This window comes from Camelus bactrianus, chromosome 1 (assembly GCF_048773025.1).
Source record: "Camelus bactrianus isolate YW-2024 breed Bactrian camel chromosome 1, ASM4877302v1, whole genome shotgun sequence".
NCBI lineage: Eukaryota > Metazoa > Chordata > Mammalia > Artiodactyla > Camelidae > Camelus > Camelus bactrianus.
Genome location: NC_133539.1, coordinates 29655248 through 29679487, shown reverse-complemented (window position 1 = coordinate 29679487; position 24240 = coordinate 29655248). Strand labels below are relative to the sequence as shown.

The window sequence follows — 24240 nt, the reverse complement described above, 5'->3', positions numbered from 1 at the left end:
CGGCAAAGGAGGACTGGCGCTCGCTCGCTGGGTCTCCCCTCTCCAACTGAGAGGCCAGCGGGATGGAGGGGGAGCCTCCGAGGCTCGGATCTATACAGAGCAGCCCTTGACTAACAAAACTAGGTTAAACGGGCACAGAGCGTCCCCCCGACACCCAGCCTGAGACGCAGGCACGCAGCCGCGGGCAGGGCCAGGCTGCACAAGCCAGGCGGAGGACGGAAGTGGCTGCATGGAGGCAGCCCCGGGGGAACGCAAGGGGCTGCGTGCCGTGGCTGTGGGTGCACAGGGCAGAACAACCTGGGCCCTCCATAAAACAGCAAGGTTGATGTGCTCTCGGGGGAAGGGTGCACACCCCCATCTCTGAAAACCCGCGGAAAGTTTTTGGGGGAAGAGAGGCGGGGCTCAGGCACAGCCGCCATATCCTCCGCTCTGAGCACTCAGGCGGGGGCGGGGGCGAAACCTGCATCCGCACCATAGGGCTTAGCAGCCTCAAAGGCCAGACTGAGACTGGCCTGCAGCCTGGGGCAGATAGGATCCTTCCATCCTGGTCCCTCAGAGAACTTGCTCCACAAAGACAAACAAGGAGCTGGGTTTTGGCTTGGAGCAGGGACAGGGCTGTCCCTCTGCTTTCCCCGAGCCCACCTGCGGAGCGCCGACCAGGGCGGAGCGCACAGCCGCACAGAACAGCGGAGCTACCGGCAGCTGCGCAGATAGAGCGAGAGCGGCCCCCTGCCTTTCGGGCAGGAACACAGCCCCTGACCGAGGTGCTGGGAGAGGGCACGACCCGCCCTCCTACCCAGCCAGTCTGCAACATCTGACTGCGGCATCCGGAGGGGCAGCGACCCGCCCACCCACAGCAGAGAGCTGCACCTGACCCAGTGTTAGGAGGAGGCGCGATCTGCTTGCCGACAGGTGCTGGGAGCAGCACAGAAGAGGGCACCAACGGAGGGCCTCTGAAAACAGCAAGCTGAGCTTCCAAAACAGGACGAAGACAGAAAGACTTCACATTAAAAGCACACAGACTCCAGGAGAACACTGACAAACCCCCACCCCCTTTTTTTTTAAAATGTTTTTACCTGTTCTATTTTCTATTACTCTCTTAATCTTTACTTCTTAATTCATTTCTATTTCTTTTGGGTTTTGATGTCCTGCTATTGATTAGACACAGGTTTCAAATACATCTATTCATCTCCCCCCCCCCTTTTTTGTAAAGGTTTCAAAAGGACTTCTCAACCCGATTAATACTCTGCTTCAACTCACTCTTCGATTATTCAATATACACTGTTTTCAAACCCTCTTTATCCCTTCTTTTAAAATTCTTTCTCTCTCTCTCTTATTTTTTTTTCTTTTTTTCCTAAGTTCTATTCCTAAATAGGCATCAGATAGATAAAATACTTAAGGACCAAAATAAACAACTGATACTCCATAAACCACAGTGCCAAAGAGGTATGAGCAAGATGAAGAAGCAGAAAAACCTTTCCCAATTAAAAGAATAAGAGAAATCCCCTGAAAGAAAGATCAACAAAATAGACATTGATAGCCTACTAGATCAAGATTTCAAAAAAGGAGTGATTGAATTGCTGAAGGAATTAAAAGAGATAGTGTTTAGAGATATAAAATATGTCAAAAATGAAATTGAAGCTATAAAGAAGAGCCAAGTAGAATGGGTAAACTCATTGACAGAGATGAGGAATGATCTAATAGCTGTGCAAAGCCGACTAGATAATGCAGAGGAACGAATTAGTGATCTAGAAGACAGGGCAATAGAAAGCACCCATTCAGAAGAATTACAAGAGAAGCAAATAAAAAATAATGAAAATAGCATAAGGGACCTATGGGATAATATAAAGCGTCCCAATCTTCGCATAATAGGGGTCCCAGAAGGAGAAGAAAGATCAAAGGGGATTGAAAAGGTTTTTGAAGAAATCATGACTGAAAACTTCCCAAACTTAAAGAAGGAATCAGATATCCAAGTACAGGAAGCTCAGAGGGTCCCAAACAGGAAGAACCCAAATAGACCCACACCAAGACATATCATAATCAAGATGGCCAGAGTCAAGGATAAAGAAATGATTCTAAAGGCAGCAAGAGAAAAGCAAAGAGTAAGTTACAAGGGAACCCCCATAAGGCTCTCAGCTGATTTCTCTACACAAACACTACAGGCCAGAAGGGAGTGGCAAGATATATTCAAAGCTCTGAATGAAAAAAAGATGCAGCCTAGGATCCTTTATCCAGCAAGGCTATCCTTGAGGATAGAAGGAGAAATAAAGAGTTTCACAGACAAAAAAAAGCTGCAGAGTTTAGCAATACTAAACCCATGCTAAAAGAAATATTGAAAGGGCTATTCTAAATAGAAAAGCAGCAGGATGCTACAGAAATGAGAAACAAACAACTGGAAAGGTGATGACTCATGAATTACAAATAAAGTAAACATGAAATTATAAAAGAAGACATACAAATCACTGAGAGTGGGAGAGGGAGGCAGGGAAATATAGAATATTTTTTTCTTTCTTTTTTAAATTTTTTTAACAGTAGGATGGGTTTGAGATCATGTTACTATCAGTTTAATAAAAACAGTTATAGTAATGGGTTGATAGATTTACAAAAAAGGGTAACCACAAGCCAAAAATTTACAAAGGAGTCACAAAAATTAAATAAAATCCATGATAGTACAAAGGAAAATTACCAAACCACAAAAGGAAGAAGAAAGGAACAAAGAGGATATACCAATTCAACTGCAAAGATAAGTTCAAAATGGCAATAAACACACATCTATCATTAATTACTGTAAATGTTAATGGACTAAATGCTCCAGTCAAAAGACACAGAGTGGCAGACTGGATAATAAAGCAAGAACCTTCAATATGCTGCATACAAGAGACCCACTTTAGGGAGAAGGACACATATAGATTGAGAGTGAAAGGATGGAAAAGGATATTCCATGCAAATGGAAAAGCCAAAAAAGCAGGTGTTGCAGTACTGATTTCAGACAAAATAGACTTTAAAACAAAGGCCATAAAGAAAGATAAAGAAGGACATTTTATAATGATTCAAGGAGTGATACAAGATGAGGATATTACACTCGTTAATATATATGCACCCAATATAGGAGCACCTAAGTACATACAAGAATTACTAACAGAGATAAAGGGGGATATTGATGGGAATACAGTCATAGTTGGAGATTTTAACACTGCATTAACATCACTAGACAGATCTTCCAGACAGAAAATAAACAAGGCAACAGAGAAATTAAATACTACAATAGAAAAACTAGATTTGGTGGATATTTTCAGAGCATTACACCCCCCAAAACTAGGATATACATTCTTTTCAAGTGCACATGGAACATTTTCCAGGATCGATCATGTACTTGGACACAAAAGAAACCTCAACAATTTTAAGAAGATAGAAATTACCTCAAGCATCTTTACTGACCACAATGCCATGAAACTGGAAATCAACAACAGAGAAACAAAGGAGAAAAAAAGGAAAGCATGGAGATTAAACAATATGTTATTGAAAAAACAATGGATCAATGAGGAAATCAAAGCTGAAATTAAAAAATACCTTGAAACAAATGATAATGAAAGCACAACCACTCAAAACCTATGGGACACAGCAAAGGCAGTGCTAAGAGGGAAGTTTATAGCGATACAGGCCTTCCTCAAAAAAGAAGAACAATCTCAAATAAACAATTTAACCCACCCCCTGAATGAATTAGAAAAAGAAGAACAAAAAGCCCCAAAAAGCAGCAGAAGGAAGGAAATAATAAAGATCAGAGAGGAATTAAATACAATAGAGATTAACAAGACCATAGAAAAAATCAACCAAACCAAAAGCTGGTTTTTTGAAAAAGTAAATAAAATCGACAAACCTCTGGCCAAACTCACAAAGAAGAAAAAAGAGAGAGCACAAATTAGCAAAATAAGAAAGGAAAATGGAGAAATTACGACAAACAAAATAGAAATACAGAATATAATAGGAGAATATTATGAAAAACTATATGGAACCAAACTGGATAAACTAGAGGAGATGGACAAGTTTCTGGAAACATACTGTCCACCAAAACTGAATCAAGAAGAATCTGAACACTTGAACAATCCGATCACTAGAAAGGAAATAGAAATAGCAATTAAAAACCTCCCTACAAATAAAAGTCCAGGACCGGACGGCTTCACCGGGGAATTCTACCAAACATACAAAGAAGAACTCATACCAGTCCTTCTCAAACTCTTCCAGACGATTGAAAAGGAGGGAATACTCCCAAACTCATTCTATGAAGCCACCATCACCCTGATACCAAAACCAGGCAAAGACACTACAAAAAAAGAGAATTATAGGCCAATATCACTGATGAACATAGACGCCAAAATCCTCACCAAAATTTTAGCAAATAGAATCCAACAACACATAAAAAAGATTATACATCATGACCAAGTGGGGTTCATCCCAGGGACACAAGGCTGGTTCAACATACGCAAATCAATCAGTGTAATACATCACATCAACAAGAGAAAGGACAAAAACCACATGATCATCTCAATCGATGCAGAAAAAGCATTTGATAAAATTCAACACCCATTTATGATAAAAACTCTCGCCAAAGTGGGTATAGAGGGAACATATCTCAACATAATAAAAGCTATATATGACAAACCTACAGCCAGCATAGTACTCAACGGTGAAAAACTCAAAAGCTTCCCACTAAAATCTGGGACAAGACAAGGATGCCCACTATCACCACTCCTATTCAACATAGTCCTGGAAGTCCTAGCCACAGCAGTCAGGCAAGAGAAAGAAATAAAAGGGATCCAAATTGGAAAAGAAGGGGTAAAAGTGTCATTATATGCCGACGACATGTTACTATATATAGAAAACCCTAAAAGGTCCACACAAAAGCCACTAGAGCTGATTGAAGAATTCAGCAAGGTAGCAGGTTACAAAATTAACGTTCAAAAATCAGTTGCATTTCTTTACACTAACGATAAATCAACAGAAGAAGAAAGTGAAGAAATAATCCCCTTTAAAATAGCACCCAAAGTAATAAAATATCTGGGAATAAATCTAACCAAGGAGGTGAAAGAATTATACACAGAAAACTATAAACCATTGATGAAGGAAATTAAAGAAGACTTTAAAAAATGGAAAGATATTCCATGCTCTTGGATTGGAAGAATCAATATTGTTAAAATGGTCACACTGCCCAAGGCAATCTACAGATTTAATGCAATCCCTATCCAATTACCCAGGACATATTTCACAGAACTAGAAAAAATCATAATAAAATTCATATGGAACCATCAAAGACCTAGAATTGCCAAAGCATTACTGAAGAGAAAGAAAGAGGCTGGAGGAATAACTCTCCCAGACTTCAGACAATACTATAGAGCTACAGTCATCAAGACAGCATGGTATTGGTACCAAAACAGACATATAGACCAATGGAACAGAATAGAGAGCCCAGAAATGAACCCACAAACTTTTGGTCAACTCATCTTTGACAAAGGAGGCAAGAATATACAATGGAATAAAGACAGTCTCTTCAGCAAATGGTGTTGGGAAAACTGGACAGCAGCATGTAAAACAATGAAGCTAGAACACTCCCTTACACCATATACAAAAATCAACTCAAAATGGATTAAAGACTTAAACATAAGACAAGATACAATAAACCTCCTAGAGGAAAACATAGGCAAAACATTATCTGACATACATCTCAAAAATTTTCTCCTAGAAGAAATAAAAGCAAGAATAAACAAATGGGACCTAATGGAAACTTACAAGCTTCTGCACAGCAAAGGAAACCAGAAGTAAAACAAGAAGAAAACCTACGGAATGGGAGAAAATTTTTGCAAGTGAAACCGACAGAGGCTTGATCTCCAGAATATAAAAGCAGCTCATACGACTCAATAAGAAAAAAATAAACAACCCAATCCAAAAATGGGCAGAAGACCTAAACAAGCAATTCTCCAAGGAAGACATACAAATGATCAAAAAGCACATGAAAAAATGCTCAATATCACTAATTATCAGAGAAATGCAAATCAAAACTACAATGAGGTATCACCTCACACCAGTCAGAATGGCCGTCATTCAAAAATCCACAAATGACAAATGCTGGAGAGGCTGTGGAGAAAGGGGAACCCTCCTACACTGCTGGTGGGAATGCAGTTTGGTGCAGCCACTATGGAAAACAGTGTGGAGATTCCTCAAAAGACTAGGAATAGACTTACCCTATGACCCAGGAATCCCACTCCTGGGCTTGTATCCAGAAGGAAATCTACTTCAGGATGACACCTGCACCCCAATGTTCATAGCAGCACTATTTACAATAGCCAAAACATGGAAACAGCCTAAATGTCCATCAACAGGTGACTGGATAAAGAAGTGGTGGTATATTTATACAATGGAATACTACTCAGCCATAAAAACCGACAACATAATGCCATTTGCAGCAACATGGATGCTCCTGGAGAATGTCATTCTAAGTGAAGTAAGCCAGAAAGAGAAAGAAAAATACCATATGAGATCGCTCATATGTGGAATCTAAAAAACAAAAACAAAAACAAACAAACAAACAAAAACAAAGCATAAATAAAGGACAGAAATAGACTCACAGACAGAGAATACAGATTTGTGGTTACCAGGGGGGTGGAGGGTGGGAAGGGATAGACTGGGATTTCAAAATTGTAGAATAGAGTACACTGTATAGCACAGGGAAATATACACAAAATGTTATGATAACTCACAGAGAAAAAAATGTGAGAATGAGTGTGTATATGTCGATGAATAACTGAAAAATTGTGCTGAACACTGGAATTTGACACAACATTGTAAAATGATTATAAATCAATAAAAAATGTTAAAAAAAAAAAAGAGATGTTTTAAAATTCTGGTTCTGCCAATAATTTGGGGGGTGATCTTGGTCAAGTTACTTAACATGTCTGATCCTTGGGTACTTCATTTGTGTAATAAGTATAGAATTCTCAACACATAGAATTGAATGAGATATTGTTTGTAGAGCACTTAGCACATAGTAGGTGCTCCATAATAGGTAGCAGTTATCACTGAAATCACCACAGGTTGTTGACATTTTCTACTATTATAGATACTCCATGATGAAACGTATTGAGAGAACCATTTGTTCAATCCCCATTCTTAATGGATGCTGTACTAGATGTTGAGAATATAAAATTAAACAAAAGGTAATCCTTGGCTTTATGGCATCTATAATGTGGTGGGATAAAGTGTCAGCAGAGAAGCTTATAATAGTGTATGATTATACCATTGGGGCAATTTGGTCAAAGCTCTTTGTGAACCCAGCCTTGGGAAAGGTTGATCTCTGAGTAATAAGGAGCTTATGTGAGTTGTCAAGTCCAGTAGTTTTGATTATGAGCAGGCTTTAATTATCAGTACTACTATGTGATCTGGCCAGAGCATTTTGAGAACACTGAGTAGGAAAACAGTGGCCCAGAAGCAATAAGAGTTCTAGATGAGCTTAAAGTTTCCATTTAGTGATGCTGAATAGGCTACTAAGTTAAGGATCAGGGTGGCATTATTAGCAAACAGATTTAGCTGTACTTGAATGGAATTTAACTTTGAGTTTTCTTTCAAATCTACTTACAGCATTATGGTCTTGGTTATGGTAGTTTAATTTGGTGCAAAGACTCTTGCTAATATAGGTAAGTGATATTTATAAATGTTATTTTACATCTGCACTTCATTACAAAGCCTACAGAGTATTATTGCTCAGTAATATTTAAATCCTTTACCTCAATCTCAATTTGGGTAAATATTTAAAAGAATAAAAGTAATAAACTGAGACATGCAGACAATATAGCAGACTACTCTACTTGCCAAACTATTCTGTGCTTTCATACCTATTCTGTTTGGGACATTGGATGTAAAAAAGAAATGTGTGTGTGTGTGTGTGTGTGTACACATAGATAGATGGATATAGATATGAAACTTGGATTTTTATAACTTAAAAGAGAACTTGCCAATATGTTAGGAGTCACTATGAAAGCTCTTTGATCTTTTGGTTTTGTAGCTGACAGAATTTTGAAACCTTTGTCTCCCTCGGTAAAGGCAAAAATCTGTCAAGGTGTTTGATAGACCTTTGATATTTCATGGTGATTTAGTCCAAAAGATGTGGATTTTTTGTTGGAAATTATATATTTATATATATATATATATATATCTCCTAGGATTCTTTGATATATATTAGTATAGTGTGTCCTGTGCCATTGTCAAAGTGAAAATTGATTCATTTATCCTGTTCCTAATATAAAAATGTTCACGAAGATAAAGTCCATGGTTCTCTGGCTGTATTTAATAAATTCAAAAGTGTGATTGGGTTTGTTCATTTGCCACATGCCAATATATAAGCTTTCTGATTTTTGGTGATCTGTAGATGAAAAATTAGTGTTCATTAGTTTTTATCTTATAATTCGTATAATGACCATTTGGTTTGAAACTATACTTCAGGGGTGTAAATAGTACTTTTTGCATATTTTGCTTTAACTCAGTTAATTCAGGTTCATTGTGACAGATATACCTGCTTTCAGATAAAATTCTCTGGGCAATTAGAATCAGCACCAGTGTGAATTTGTTTTTTGTTAGACTTTAAACAGTAAAATAGGGAAAAAATGCTTTGTCGTTTTGTTTAGTTAGTGTAAATACGACAAGTTTTAATTTTTTTAAGTGTGTTTTCTGATGGTTCTATTTTTGAGCATTTGCAACATTCTAACGTATAATAGAAGTTTTTTTTTATCAAAAATTTACCATGTGAAAATTATTTCACAAATACTAAGTAACAGATAATGTAAATTTAGTATAGAAGTCCAAAGCAGCTGTAAAACTGTAAACTGCAGAGTTTATTGTGTACTATTATGAGTACCAGTGAAGCACAGATACTCTGGAAGCAAAGTCTTGGATTTATATTCTAGCTTCACCCACTTAATAACTGTGTGTCCTTGGGCAAAAATTGCTTAACCTCTTGTTTCTTCATCTGTACTCATCATACTTCCTTTTAGTGACTGTAGAATTTTTGAGAATGTTTGAGTAACAATGGCCTTCATATTAAAAGACAAAAGGACATAACCATCATGGCTTTTAATCTATTTATTGAAACAATGAATTATATTAAGAACAAGTTTCTCCTAGTGATTTAAAAGATTAGAATTGCTTTCCGGCAGGTTGGTTGCCCACACATTCTCAGGAGCATAGCTATTGTGCAGGCTGTGGTTTACATTGTAGAAGACCTAAAGCCCCTCTCTAGCCCCAACCTCTGGTCTTTGCCATGTAATTTTTCCAAAAAGAGAAACCTGACCACAGAGCAGAGTGCTATTTGAGCCAAGAACTGTTGAAACATTAAGCTAGATTTCTTCCTAAAAATCAGTAGACTAAGACTGTGTTAGCTCATGTTTCATATTACACAAGAGAAAATAAACTGAAAGGTCAGTTGAACAGTTACAGCATTGCCCTTTTCCAAGGTAATCAGCAGAGCATGTAGCAAAGACGTGAACAGGAGCGTGACCGGAAAGAGAGTGGCCGATAAAGAGGCTGGCTGCTTAAAGTGCTTGGGACAATGCTTGACACTTCCAGGCCTGACCAGATGGGCCATCTCACAGGGCTTACCTTCAGTAATTCTGATTTATTACATTCAGATGATTTTTTTTTTCTAGTTAGGCAGTCAGGTTTTTACATTGCCAGAAGACCCCAGAAATTTTAATATTGACCATTAATCATACCTTGGTAAACTGCAAGGGCAATATATTATTAATTTGTTTGCAGCCAAGAGACAAGACACAGTGATTAAAATTAATTTCTAGCTACATTTTGTTAATTTATTCTAATTAATTAATCTGTTAAAAATTCAAAATATGTTTACATTAATGGCTGTATAGTAGATTCTTTTAGTTGTGTCATTAAGTGTCATTTCCATTATCCTAAATGTTGAATTCTAGACATAAACACTTACACTATTAAAATAAATATGGAGTTGTATAGGGCTTTCTAAGTAATACCACCAAGTGAAGTATTTTTAGTTTTTCATTAATTGAATAAGAACATTTTATGTTTTTGGTTCTGAAGGATTTAGATCTGTTAGGATCTCAGCCATGATCTCCCTTCACCCCTCAACTCTATGGCCTAGTACCAGAATTAAGAAAGAACATTTAATAAATAATAGCCATCATTTACTTTCAGGACACAATTTTAAATAGTAGCAACTTTCACTTTTAAAAGTTAACTTTTAGGGGGGAAGATGTAACTCAGTGGTAGAGCATGAGCTTGGCCCGGAAAAGGTCCTAGGTTCAATCCCCAGTACCTCCATCAAAAAAATAAATAAAACTAATTACTCCCCCCCAAAAATATAAATAAAAATAAACAAAAGTTAACTTTTAACAGTTTTGAATTGACCTCATTCTCCTCTTCCCAAAAAGTAAGATTGAATGATTTCTACATAATCATAATTTCTCTATAAATTTTATTAATTGGAAACTCAAAGTAGCCAAAATTACTTCTAACTTTAGGCCAAGTAAGTACAAAATTATTATTTAAATAGTTTTTATTCTTTAACATCAAAAAATAAGAAATCAATTATTTACTCTTAAGTATGATCTGAGGATAGATTTTTATCTGATTGTCTACAGTACATTTAATTATGTTTTAGAGGTGGTACAAAATAAGTAAGATTTTTTACAAAAGGTTAAATTTAGTAATGCACTTAATGTTTGGTTGTGACTGAATTAACATTTAAATTTTATTACTGTATTATTATGAGCATGATATAACTATTGTATTTTTTCAAGGTTTTTGTTTTTGTTTTCTACTTAGAAATCTCTTGATTTCTTGTCTGAAAAAAAAGGAAAGATGAGGTATGCCATAAAGTAATTTATTTTTGGTGGACCAGTAATATATAAGCATGATAATCCTAATGTCAGTGGCATTATCTTCCTGTTTTATAAATGAGGAGGCTGAAACTCTGAGATCATTAAGTGAAAAATCTAAGGTCAGTTTGCTAATGGGCCTAGCAATAGAACCCAATCCTTTATTTCTAAAATCTGAAGTCCTTTCTATAGTGTGTCATGCCTGGAACGTAGTACGTGGCCCATACCAATTAGTCTTAGACTGATTTCTTGTGTGAAAGAACTCATTTCTTTAACATCTTGTCCCAAATCTTATGAACATAGGGTTGTGATAGAAAAGCTACTTGAATTAAAAACCACAGACATGCATGTAAGTATCAGTTTGAGTAGAAGTGAGATTGATGGGAATGAATGGTCTTCCACTCAGTTTTTATCAGTTCTCCAGAATAGACCGAAAGCACAGAATAGTCTGCATTCTTCTTAAGTAGCACTGACTGCTGAGGGGGATGTGTTTTGGCTTCTGGCAACAATAGGTGTCTTGACTGGGCCATCATCTACCCTGGTTTCCTATTTACTTTTCTAGCTCCATACGTTTGATCTTGATAGAACATCCAAGTCAGTGAATCAGCGTCCTATGTGAGATCATGTATTTCCTTACAAACTTGGTTGTTTAGTCCCACAGGACCTACAGGAGCAAGAGTTAGGGATTTATCTGAGGACTGCTTCCCATTTTCTATCTCATGGATTAAAGTGTGTCCCTTTAAAACTTTGGCCTTTTTTTCTCCACACATCCCAGTTGTAATGCCTGGCCTCTTCCAGGAGCTGCTTGCAAGCTATAGCCTTCATAGTTCCAGTCAAATGAGTGCACAAATCCTGGAGGGCCAGTGGGACTGAGTGAGCAATTGATCTCATACAGTTAGAGTGGATTGTATCTTTCTTATATTTTAAAAGGCTATTGATTTTTCTATGTTGCTTTCAAATCCGGCAATTGTATTGAATATATTAATTGTCCTAATATTGTGTTTATTCATCATTTCATGTGAAAGATAATATGCTAAGCATTTTAGGTATGTTACCTCATTTGATTATCATTTGATTATCATATGAAATATGTTCTGTTATTCTCATTTCCGATTGAAAAATTTAGTCTTAGGTACAGTTAAGAGGTAGGATTGGGATTCAAATTCAGGCATAATAATCCTAATCTTAAACCTAAATCAAACCATTTTATCACAATTGCCTACCACAGTCTGGCAAGTAATAGGTGCTCACTAAATATTTGTTCATTGAGTGCTTAATATGTGCCACTATTTTAGGTGCTTGTATACATCAATGTGCAAAACAGATAATTTTCCTTGTCTTTGTGGAATTTACATTATACTTCTGTTTTTGGGTTATAAACCATTATAAGTGCCTTATACTATGCTTTCTCACCCTTTGTTTTTTGCTCTATTATCTCTTTAGTGTAATAAATAATGTCTTGAAGGCATAGAGTCTCTAATGTCTTTCATCTCTATGTTCTCAGTGACTAGCATAACTAAATATATAGTAGATGCTTAGTAATATTTGTGGAATAAATGGGTAGATTTTACCAACCCTTGTTTGTCACTTTTAATTAAATGGCCCCATTTTTACTGTTGCCTGATAAATGAAGTTTAGAGTGTATGTTAACTTGGATACAGATGAGAAATGTCAGTAAAATTTTAAATGAAATTTTGAAAATTATGTATTTATTTATTAATACATTGAAATATTTAAAAATAAGGAACAGCATTCAAAAATAAGAAACTATGTCTACTATGATATCAATTTTTAAATTATTTTCATTGCTCAGTCTTATATAACAAAAGAATCCACAAAACCCTGTTCAGTCTACTTAATAAAGACTTCATTAATCTCCGGATTCTGCCTACTGAAATTCATCCTTCATACTGCTCCCTTTAAAGCATGTCTCTGATTGTATTAGTTGTCTCCTCTGTCAAGTCTTTTTTAAAAAATTTTTTTATATTAACTTTTTGTGTGTGTGTATTTTTTTTATTGGGTTATAGTCATTTTACAATGTTGCGTCAAGTTCCAGTGTAGAGCACAATTTTTCAGTTATACATGAACGTACATACATTCATTGTCACATTCTCTTATATTAACTTTTTTTGGGGGTGGGTGGGGGGAGGTAATTAGGTTTATTTAATGGAGGTACTGGGGATTGAACCCAGGACCTTGTGCATGCTAAGCATGTACTCTACCACTAAGCTGTACCCTCCCACTCCTCTGTAAAGTCCTAAAGGTTTTTATTTTTTATTTAATTTATTATCTAACTGAAAACCATCTTTTCATCCTGACTGACCACTAGATTTCTATCCATCCTCCTGCTCTGGCCACATGCAGCTAGTCATCATGGCCACGAGAACCACCTTCATTTTTACACATGTAGTGTTCTTCTCTTGTCTTTTCTCCAACTGTCAAAATATACTACTCATCCTTCAAGGTATAGCACAAATGCCAGCCACTTTTTGAAGCCTTCTCTAATCTCCTCTTCTCCCAGTAGTTCCTTCTGTTGTCTTGCTTATTCTTGTATTAACACTTGCTTATCTCAGCCCTATCCTGTCCTGAGTTGAACAGTCTTCTGTTGGACTGATGTTCTTAAAGAAAGAATCTAATTTTATGTAACTGAATCATTAGCATACAATAAGTAATTTTTACCCTGTAATAAAGATGCTGTGTTTTTTGTTGTTGTTGAATACTTATCCTTGATTAAGGCACAGAAACTATTCACTTTAAAGTCTCAAATGCCCATTCTTCTATTTGACAGACTTAACAGGTAGATAATTTTGTACATTGCAGATATTTTTTGCTTCAAGAAGAGTTTTTGCTAGTCACCTTGAGGTCTTTTTAAAGGCTGATTTAAAAAGATACTTTTTTCTTTCAAAAAAAATTCCATTCCTCCCTCCTTTAACCTTATTTCCCCATTTTTAGTTATTAAAAATTTCTGTTGAGCTTTTTTTTTTTTTTTACTTCTGTGCTTTTTCTTGCCTCTAATCTAAGTTTCCCCTAGGAAGCAGATGACAATATAAAATCTTGAGAATTAAGCTAGCAAGGAAAGGATTTCCCCCATGGCTTCCTAGGATTTCAGGCCCACTCAGAAGCACTTGAGAAAGAATTGTACATCCTAGGCATTTCCAGATAAGGTATGATCCTTCTTCCCTGACCTATCTCCTGTGTTCAGACCTTGCCTGAAATTAGAACTTCAGTACAGATCTAGGATGAACTGTCTTATAGGAGAACAAAGATTTTAGTCTGTTTCATTTTTTTTTCTGAATTTATCTTTTGTTACTTTCCTAAAGTGACTATTCCCTCCCACCCCCGATCAATCCAATTTTTAAAACTTTCTTCCAAATGTTTTATAATCCGTACATTCAAGTTAAGATGGAGTACCTAGTATGTGTTATGTCTTAATATGCCTATATTGCCTATATTTGCAATTTTTCACAGCAGGAAGAAATGATAAGGGTTCTCAAACACTTTTGGAATTTAAGGAGAAATAATCCCTCATGTTTGCTAATAATTAACATGCACATTAAAGTCTAAACAAATATTATAAGTTAAAAAAATTAATAAATTAAAAAATATATTACAGCATTGCCTGTCACTGAGGTGGTGAAAAGTTACAGCTTACAATTATCAAGTGCTTGCTGACTACTGTGGGGATGACTCCTAGTATGATTTCATTGATTCCTTATAAACTATGTGGTTCCCCCACTTAACAGGGGAAGAAATTAAGGAAAAGGAGGTTAAGTGATTTGTTCAAGGTCACATATAGTATATAACAGTCAGGATTTGAACTTACACTGTTTATTTCTAGAGACTTAGCTGATTCTATTAATTATTAAGATTAATCATTATTTAAGATTAATTATTAAGATTAATAGCTTTATGAGTAAAACATAAAGAACTTTCTTTTTTTTTAACATTTTTTATTGAGTTATAGTCATTTTACAATGTTGTGTCCATTTCCAGTGTAGAGCACAATTTTTCAGTTATAGATGATCATACATATATTCATTGTCACTTTTTTTTTTCACTGTGAGCTACCACAAGATCTTGTATATATTTCCCTGTGCTATACAGTATAATCTTGTTTATCTATTCTACATTTTGAAATCCCAGTCTGTCCCTTCCCACCCTCCTCCCACTTGGCAACCACAAGTTTGTATTCTATGTCTATGAGTCTGTTTCTGTTTTGTATTTATGTTCTAGTTTTTTTTCTTCAGATTCCACATATGAGCGATCTCATATGGTATTTTTCTTTCTCTTTCTGGCTTACTTCACTAAAGGGCTTTCTTTAAAAGGAAAATTTGACTTTTAATTTGAGATTCTTGTCTCTTGATTTACTTAAGGTATACATTTTGTGATGAATGATGCTATATCTCTGTTGCTTATTACCTTCTTGACCTTGGGCAGCTTGCATATTTATCTGTGCCCCTATTCCTTTAGTTCTAAAAAGAGGATTAGAAACATCAATGTAGAGATCAAATCTGATGATATTTTTATATCTGTACAAAATGCTAGTTGCAATACTAACTTCATTTTATGTTCTTGGTTACCAAGAATTTGACCCAGTTTTTAAATATTCTGTAAATTCATAGCAGAATATTAAGAGAGACGACTGTAGTAGGAGAGGGCACAGGCATGATGAGCTTGCTGTATCCTCAGGCACTTTCTTTTTCGAGCCACAGTGATTTCAAAGTGGAATGTGTATTTCTGTAGCAGAGCTATAGGGCTGACCTTGAGGAAGTCAAGATATTTAGTTAAAGTAAAATCATGCTATAATCCTGTTTCTGTTCAATTTTTAATAAATAGGACATTTGTACATATCCTGTGAAACTTCTTACGAATGATTACTTTTTAAACTTAAACTTTAAATAAATCTAAAATTATGTTTTAAAAATATTATAACCACATTGACAATAAAATTATTGCCACATTTATGTGCCCTCTCAAAGTTGATGGTTTTTTAAAAAATCAGTATTTTTTTATGATGTTATGTATGTCTGTATTATTATTTTTTTTTTACCCTAACTCTAGATTTCTTTGTTGATTGTTCCTTACTGTTGGATTGTTTTATTGAATGTTGTTGCTTATGTTGTTTAATGTAGATTAGAATTTCCATACACTATAGCTGAATGATAACTGTAAGAGGTAAAAGTCATTTTCTGGAGAGTATGAGAGTTTGCATACCAGTTTCTCATTAGATCTATAGATTGAGGGTTTTTTTTGGTTTTTTGTTTGTTTGTTTGTTTGTTTTGGTTCAGCTCAGTATTTGAAGCATTTTGACACAGTTGCCAGTGTTAAATTAGGGAAAGTTTATAGAAAAATCTGGAATTTTTTTATTCTTGAATAATTACTTGATTTGGCAAATGTTTGGTAACAATAGCTTTTAAATAGATAGTGTCACTTTTCGATGGGTTTTGTGCTCTCCATCTCACCTAAGTCCCTTCTGGATTGTTTTCCATACTCTAAGGCCAGCCTCATTGGTCATTCTTTTATTATTAGGCTTGCCCTTTTATGTTTCTTGTGAGGGACCAGCTCCTAGTATTTATGATACCTGTCTGGCTCCTGTGGGTGGTTCAGTTTGCGTCCCCTGGAGTAAGGACTGCCAGTGAGACTGGGGTTATATCATTTTATTAAAAGTTAATTTGTTTCAAATAATTGATTACATATAATTTGCATTTTTATAAAACCATGGGCATATGTGCTCACAGGTAGGCATATGTATTTATGTGTTATATGTATGGTACAAAAGGTGGTCATACATGAAATATTCCACCCATATGTACCACTCCCATTGGTACTGCGCTTCACTGATCAAATTCTGTGCTGTATCTCTCCTTGTCTTAGAAGCAAATGTGGTGCATGTGGTGGGACTAGGGAGGCTTAAGGCTCCTGCCTGCCGTAGCCCATTGTAATCCCACCTCTGGTGCAGAGGAAGAGACCCTTTGACTATACCATCTGCATGCCATCCGTAGCTGTGTGTATATTTCTTGATATAAATAGATGCTTTGTGAAACACTGCTCTGTAACTTTTTCCCCTAAGCTGTCTATCTTGGGGCTCTTTCCATATTAGCACATTTCTCTCTACCTCATTCTACCAAATGGATCATGTGTAATTTGTTGTTTGGATGTTCTACAGTTAATTCAGCCAATCTCTTTTGTTGAACAGGTAGGTTATTTTACATGGTTTGGTATTTTAAATAATGGATAATGATTATCATTGTACACATAGAGTCTTTGCTTCTTTGTGTGATAGATATATATCCAAGGGATAAATTTCTAAAAATGGAGTTAATTAGTTAAAGAATGTGATTCTGAAATTTTCATGGCTGATGCCAAATTGTTCTCTAATTTATATTCCATTGAAGAGTATCTGGGAATGTCTTTTTCCTGGCCCTGCACTCTGCCTGCATAGACTGTCATGTTTATTGGTCAGTTAGGTAGAAAATGGAATTGGGAAATTTAGGTTTGTACTTTTTTCAATTTTGTATGAATTTGAGCATCTTTTCATGTGTTTACTAGCCATTTGTACTTCTTTTTCTGTGAACTCTTGGTTTTGTTTATTTGTAATTTAATATTTACAACTTTGAACTTTCAAAGTTGTTTTGGTTTTAGAGATCCTTTTTTTAAACTAAGATAGATTCCAGTATTTTATTAGGTAAGCCATCCTTTTCTTACTGATTTGAAATGTCCTTTTATGATGTATTTAATTTCTTTATATGTTCAAGGCTATTTCAGGAACTCAGTTTTGTTCCACTGATCTGTTTCAAATTATTTCAGTTCCTCAAATTTTATAAACATAGTTTTACATACCTGGTAAAATTCTTATGGAATATTTTATAGGATTATGTAGATGTTTTGATAATCTAAAATTTTTATAGTTTCAGAAAAAAACATTTTTGTTTAAATGATATTTCTTTGTTATAAATAATTAGAACAATTCAAGGGAGACAGTAAATAGAAACCCCACCAAAAAAAAATCATCACTGATATTAAGAGAACATCATTCTTGATATTTTTATATACTTGTATAAGATAAAAGGATAGATAAATAACTTGATAGATAGAATAACATAATAAAACATGAGGAAAATGAATGTGTGTTAAATTTAACTTTAATTTTAAGCAAAGAAACTGAAGTAAAATGAAAGAAATGGCTGAAATTCACATACAACTTTCTTTACGCTGAGATATTGTTTCCTAAAGTGCCTGAGATTAATAGAGATTAGAAAGAATAATGATGACAATCTTAGTCAATGTTGAGTAACTCTGTTAAAATCAAATAGATGTCTGACCACTCTTGTGCTTTATTCCATCTCTCTTTCACTTATCTCTTGTTTTTTAATAAATCAAATGTTCACTTGGCAATTGAGATTATTTTTTCATTATCACATTCACGTGATTGCACAATTGTGTAGCCATGGTTCTACAATTAAAGACTCACGGCTCAGCCACTCAGCTACAGTGACTGTCCATTCCTCTGTGTGTGTTTTTAGTCTAATTGCCTAATTTTTAATTGCCTGATTTTTTATAGAAAGTAGTCTTTTTTCCCCATCAAGAGTGGTTCATTATTGTCACAGACTTTAAATTATTTTTTAATTTGGCAATATTTAAGGAATTTGTTAGGCTTAAGTAGGAACTTGTCTTATATAATATCCTTAGATTACTACTTATGCCTCCCAGAATTGTGTGGGCTTAGCTTTGTTATCTTTTGGTCTTTAATATAATGTTCCTTTGCAAAAAAAATGCCCCCTCCCATTACTTTTTTATATCAGTTGTCCATAGAATTATTTCTTTCTCCTTTAAATTTCAGTAGTTTAAACTGGGAGATGCTATGCGTGTGTGTGTGTTTGTGCATTTGTTTGTTTTCCAATTTTTTCTTAAAGCGTGATGTGTTCTTTTTAATATATGGACTTAATTCCATAGGAAAATTTGTCCAGTTTTATATTTTTATATTTATTTTATTTAGTTCTGTTCTTCAGAATCACCATTTATCCTTATTTGGATCATTTTTGTCAATTTTGCATGTCTCAGCTTCTCTTGACTATATTCAGTTTCTTTGTCTTTTTTTTCTCTGCTCAATAATATCAATTTACAGTTGTTCATTCACCTAATAATTTGTTACTTTTGTTATATGTACATTTTGTTCCTTGCCAATTCTGATTTATTTATTATTTTCTAATGCTGTATTTTGTTCCTGTTTTTATTTCCTTGAGTCTGAAGTCTCATTTTACTTCTCATTCTGTTTCTTCATCGTATAATCTCTCAGCTCTTATTTTTATTGAATTCAGTTTTATTTAAGTTGAAGTAGCGTGTGAGACATTTGTAGAAAGATTCTTTTTCTGTTCAGCTCAGTTGAGGTGTTCTTCATTAGTTAGATCTCAGATTTTGTATATTCCCTGTATGTCCCCTATTTGGATTCATGCCATCCTTCTAGGACTTTTACTGCACACCCCTCAGAGTATGAGGGAAGTGCAAGGAAGTTTATGGGCATTGCTTAATTCTTGTATAGTTCCGGAACTTTCATTTCTGACAGAGAGCACCTACCACATGCTTCACTTCCCTAGTTTTACCAATTGTGTCCTACTTTGCTTCTCCCCAGATCTGGGGCTAATAAGTGAACCTAGTATATTTGTGTCGTACCAGTCCTAAACATGGACTCTGGGGATCTGGGAGAGGGTCAGGAGCAGCTGTGTGTTATTCTTTGTCCTGCTTGGAAAAGAATCTTTGGTTTCTTCTCCTGGCCACTAGCTTTGGTAATTAGATGTGTTGTATGTTCTTTCCATGCTTAGTTGCTATAGGGTAGGGCTACGCAACCTACAGCCCATAAGCCAAATTTGGCCCCACCATCTGCTTTTGTAAATAAAGTATTATTGGAACACAGCCACACCCACTTATTTACATATTATCTGTGGCCAATTTCATGCTTCAGAGACACAGCTGAGTAGTTGTGACAGAGACTGTATGTCTGGCAAAGCCTAAATACTGACTATCTGCTCCTTAACAGGAAAAGTGTACCAAGCCTGCTGTAGGGTAATTTTATTTTGCTTGCTGGTTTTTGATTATTTTTCTTTCATTTTTTAGAGGTTAGAGGAGAGAGATGTAGGAATACTTCCTCACTATACTATTTAGACATAGAAGTTGCTATAATGCTGATTTTAAAATACTCATAGAATAACATAACCATCATATTTTCTCTCTTATACCAAGATGCTTGAAATTAGAAAAAGAAAAAATGTTGGATTAGTTCAGTTTATTTGAGATAAGAATGACTTTATTATACCAGGTAACTTCTACCAATAAATGAAGTTATTCACATCATTCCTCCTTAATGATACCTTTTTTTTTTTTTTTTTCTGTATTAGAGTAAAGCAGCTACTTAATTACAGGAGCTTTTCTGGAAGATGATTTAATTTTTCAATTTCCTTTCTTGTGCACTTTTCCAAAGGTATAAGCGTTTTAACCAGACTTTGAACAACATTGGAGAGAATGAAGGTGGTATTGATAAGTTTTCCAGAGGTTATGAATCATTTGGCGTCCACAGATGTGCTGATGGTGGTGTATATTGCAAGGAATGGGCCCCTGGAGCAGAAGGAGTTTTTCTTACTGGAGATTTCAGTGAGTATTTTAGAAGCATTATAGACAATTGTAGTATTTTGTTTATTTACTTAAAGCATAATCTTGTTATATGCTGTATATTTAACTTTATGAAGATGATTGATTACAGATACCCTACTTATCAGATGTCATAGAATTTAAGTCTTTACCTTCATATGGTAAAAGTGTTTCTGCTATAATTTGATATTGTATTTCTTAAAAACTGTATGTTCTGTAAAATCATATACCAGAAGTTACAGTTTATGAGAAAAATAATGCTAGGCAGAGTACTTCAAATTTATTCAACTTTGTTAGCAAACTCTATTTAAGAGTGATCTAGGTAAAAATACTGGTTTAGGTTAAATCTCCACTAGCATTTGCTCCTGGTTAACTGGCTTTGTAGTTCTTGGATCCTCCAATATCCTTTTTGAGACTTCAGTAAAAGTAGACATCTCATCTAGAGGGTAAACTTCTTCATCAGTCAATTCCTTTTTTTTTTTTTTTTTTTTCCTTTTCCTTTTTAATAGCACAATGGGAAATAATCTTCCTAGCCTTGTTATCTACACTGTTAATTTCACTGGAGGCTGCGAAGGTTATTTCCTGTTGTTAGCTCTCTGGAAAGAGTAGTGGTTCTAGAAGTCAGGCTTCCAGCTGACAGTCTAGTGGAAGGAAGACCTGTATGTAAATAACTATAATACAGTCTGTTCCGTTTTATTCTATAAGTATAGATAAATTACTGTAATAGTGACAAGGAAGAACACTCAGTTTTGAAAGTAGAATAGCTAGAAAAATACACCTTGGCAAAATATTCTAATACAAGGAAAGGAAAGGAAGTATCATTACCATATGTATAAGTGCTGTATATGTACTGGAACTATCACCCCAAAATCCTATTGCTTCTTTACCTATTAGCAGTGATTTAAAAAGTAACATGATTTTACTTTTATCTTTATCATGAAAGTGTATACATATAATTTAAAACATTGCTTTTGTGTCTGATTCTTCCCTCCACCTCGAAAGATAATATAAAATGTATCTTCAAAAACCAACAACAAAAATCTTATTTCTGTTAAGGAATAACTTGACTGTTACTTATATTTACAGTAACAGGAAAATAGGAAAGGAAATGTTCTTAATTCAGTTTTTATCTAAATGATTAGCCATTTATTTCTGATAATTTTTCAGAAGAAATTAAAATTAAAGACTGTCCAGACTGTAATTCTGTATTATAGAAAATTACGCCAGTAATCAAAATATGTTAGCATATTGGGGTATCTCTCTCTTCTAATTAGTTTAGAAATTGCACTATGCTTTTTCTCAAAGTTTACTCATAATACTGCTGTATGGTATGGTATGTTCTAGTGTTTTGTTTTCTTTTTTTTTTTTGCCAACTGACCTGAAAATATTTTAGGTACAAATGCTTATTGTTGTCAAATATGTATTATTTTTAAGAAAGACGTTGCCATGAATTGGTGTGTAGAAAAAAAGAAAAAAGGATGGGATTTAGAGTTTGAAACCTGGTGGAGCTCTCTAAACTCTGTTCTTCACCTGACTTGGTGGGGAGAAAGGTGACGCTATTCCTCTTACCTGCCTAGCTGGGTTGCTCTAGATACTAACTAGATTGCAAATGTGAAAACATTTTGTACATCACTCAGTGCTGTAGAAATGTTAATTGGCAAGATTAAAAAAATACTCCAATTTGCAAAAATCTTTTTTTTTTTCAATTAAAAAATTACTATTAATTTCAAAAAGAGGTGAGCCTTGGAAAAGTCAAATGATTTGGTCTCTGTTTAGCCCAAAGGAGGTGGATCTGGCTTTTACCATCCACATATTTAAAACTTGGAAAGCACCTTCACTTTAAATATATTACACATATTTTTCTTCACTTGAAAGAAAATGAAACAAGCATTTCTTTTCCTTTCAGTCATTTTTTTTTTTTTAAACTAGCTTTTTAAGCAGCTAGCAGCTGCTGCAGCAACCCAGGACAGTGGATATATAATGACATTCATCAAGATTGGAATCTTACCACCCAAAAAGTATTTCTGGGCCACTTAGAAACTACTTTAAACTCTTTAGATGAATTTTTAAAACTTTGAATCATCTTTAAAAAAGGAAAGTTTTATTCTTTAGAAAATTAAATGTGATGTGAAATATACTTGGAGTTTTGCAACTAAATCATGTTTATTGCAGCTTTCTAAATAATTGGAGGAAACTAGTTGCTTTCTAGTAGCTAGATAATATTAAGTAGAGAGAAAGGCAGTAAACTACATATGTCAATATAAAATAATTGGGTTCCTATTCGCTATAACTGAAAACATTTCATTTAAAATTACTAAGTCTGGGAGCTAGGTATTTTTCAAATAACCTAAATGTCTATCATTGATAGACTAAAAAAAAAGGAAAAACACCCTGATTTTTATGCCTACAGAAAAAAGAAACCACAGATATTTTTGCAGAGTGGGAAAGATATTAAGGAATATTTTTACCTGTTTTTCTGGACAAAATTTATCTACAACTTAGGTTTCAGTTATACAGTTGCCAAGAAATTTACATCATCACGAAAGCCTTTATATTACTTAATTCCACATGCTCTGAAACAGTGCTCCTCAAAGTGTGCTCTATAGAACCATGTGATTCAGTGCTCTGTGATTGGTTTGCAATAGTATATTGTCAGAAGTTAGGAGTAAGCATTTAGAAACTTTGATAGCAGTTTGACAGATTAATTTTATTTCTTTTGAATCCCATAATGATAATAAAAATATCAGGGCTTAAACTTTGAAAATAGATTAATTTTATTTCTTTTGAATCCCATAATGATAATAAAAATACCAGGGCTTAAACTTTGAAAATATTTTTTCTTTCAATTTTCTAATAATTCATTTTTTATATTTTATGTAAGCATTAGTCTCTGTACTAGATTGGAAGACTGAAAAAGAAAAGGCAACTGGTCCATCACCGTAGACAATTTGAGAAGACACTGGTCTGAAAATCAGTGATCATTATTTATTGGTTTAGAAGTCCTTTATGGGTGGAAGGTATCGTTCTGATGTCAACCTCCTTTATATTCTCTTCCTTCAACTGAATCTATGGTGGTTGTGTTTGCATTCACTGTGGTATGGCATGTTACAAGAAACTCCATTTTAATGACTTGCAACTATGAAGACTAGTTTTTGTTTATGTTGGCTGCAATTATCAGCTGTGGCTCTGTCCTAGGTGTCAAATTCTTTCTAGAATCAAGGGTGATAGTGCAGCCCCTGTGTGGGACATGCCTATCTCGTGACAGAAAAAGAACAATGGAGGAAACCTGTCATGGCTCTAAAAGCTTCAGCTTAGAAGTGACAAATGTGACTTGTACTTCTATTTCGTTAACCAAAGAATTTGGCTTCAAGTCAATGAAGCTGGAAGCAGAATTTTACTTTATGGAAGCTCATGCAAAATTGGGAATTCTAATAATATAAATGACCCTCCGTGGCAAGTGACACATCTTCATAATAAAAAGTGTAAACTTTTCAGAGTTTCTGATGTTCTAGACATAGTCTTTTTTGCAGGAGTGGGGGAGTTGGTATCAGGTAGGATAGTGCTTCTAGCTTAGATTGTTGAGAAGGTTTCTTTGGAATGTCTACTGACATTTGGATTCAAATGGAACTTCAAGGAGTCTTTTGCAATGTAGATATTTTCAACTCCCCATGGGCCCTCTGTAAATGCATTTTTGTTCTGTGGC

At 34.9% G+C, this 24240-nt stretch overlaps 1 protein-coding gene across 2 annotated transcripts in view; it reads left to right on the top strand.

The window, feature by feature from the left end:
• GBE1 (1,4-alpha-glucan branching enzyme 1) overlaps positions 1-24240 on the top strand; it is a 243448-nt gene that overhangs the window by 32963 nt on the left and 186245 nt on the right. The window contains exon 2 of one of the 2 annotated variants that reach the window (XM_074361438.1): positions 20371-20540. The exons of the other annotated variant lie outside the window; for it this stretch is intronic. Coding sequence (XP_074217539.1) covers positions 20371-20540 — 170 coding nt within the window. The remainder of the gene's footprint in view (positions 1-20370; positions 20541-24240) is intronic. 2 annotated transcript variants of the gene reach the window in all.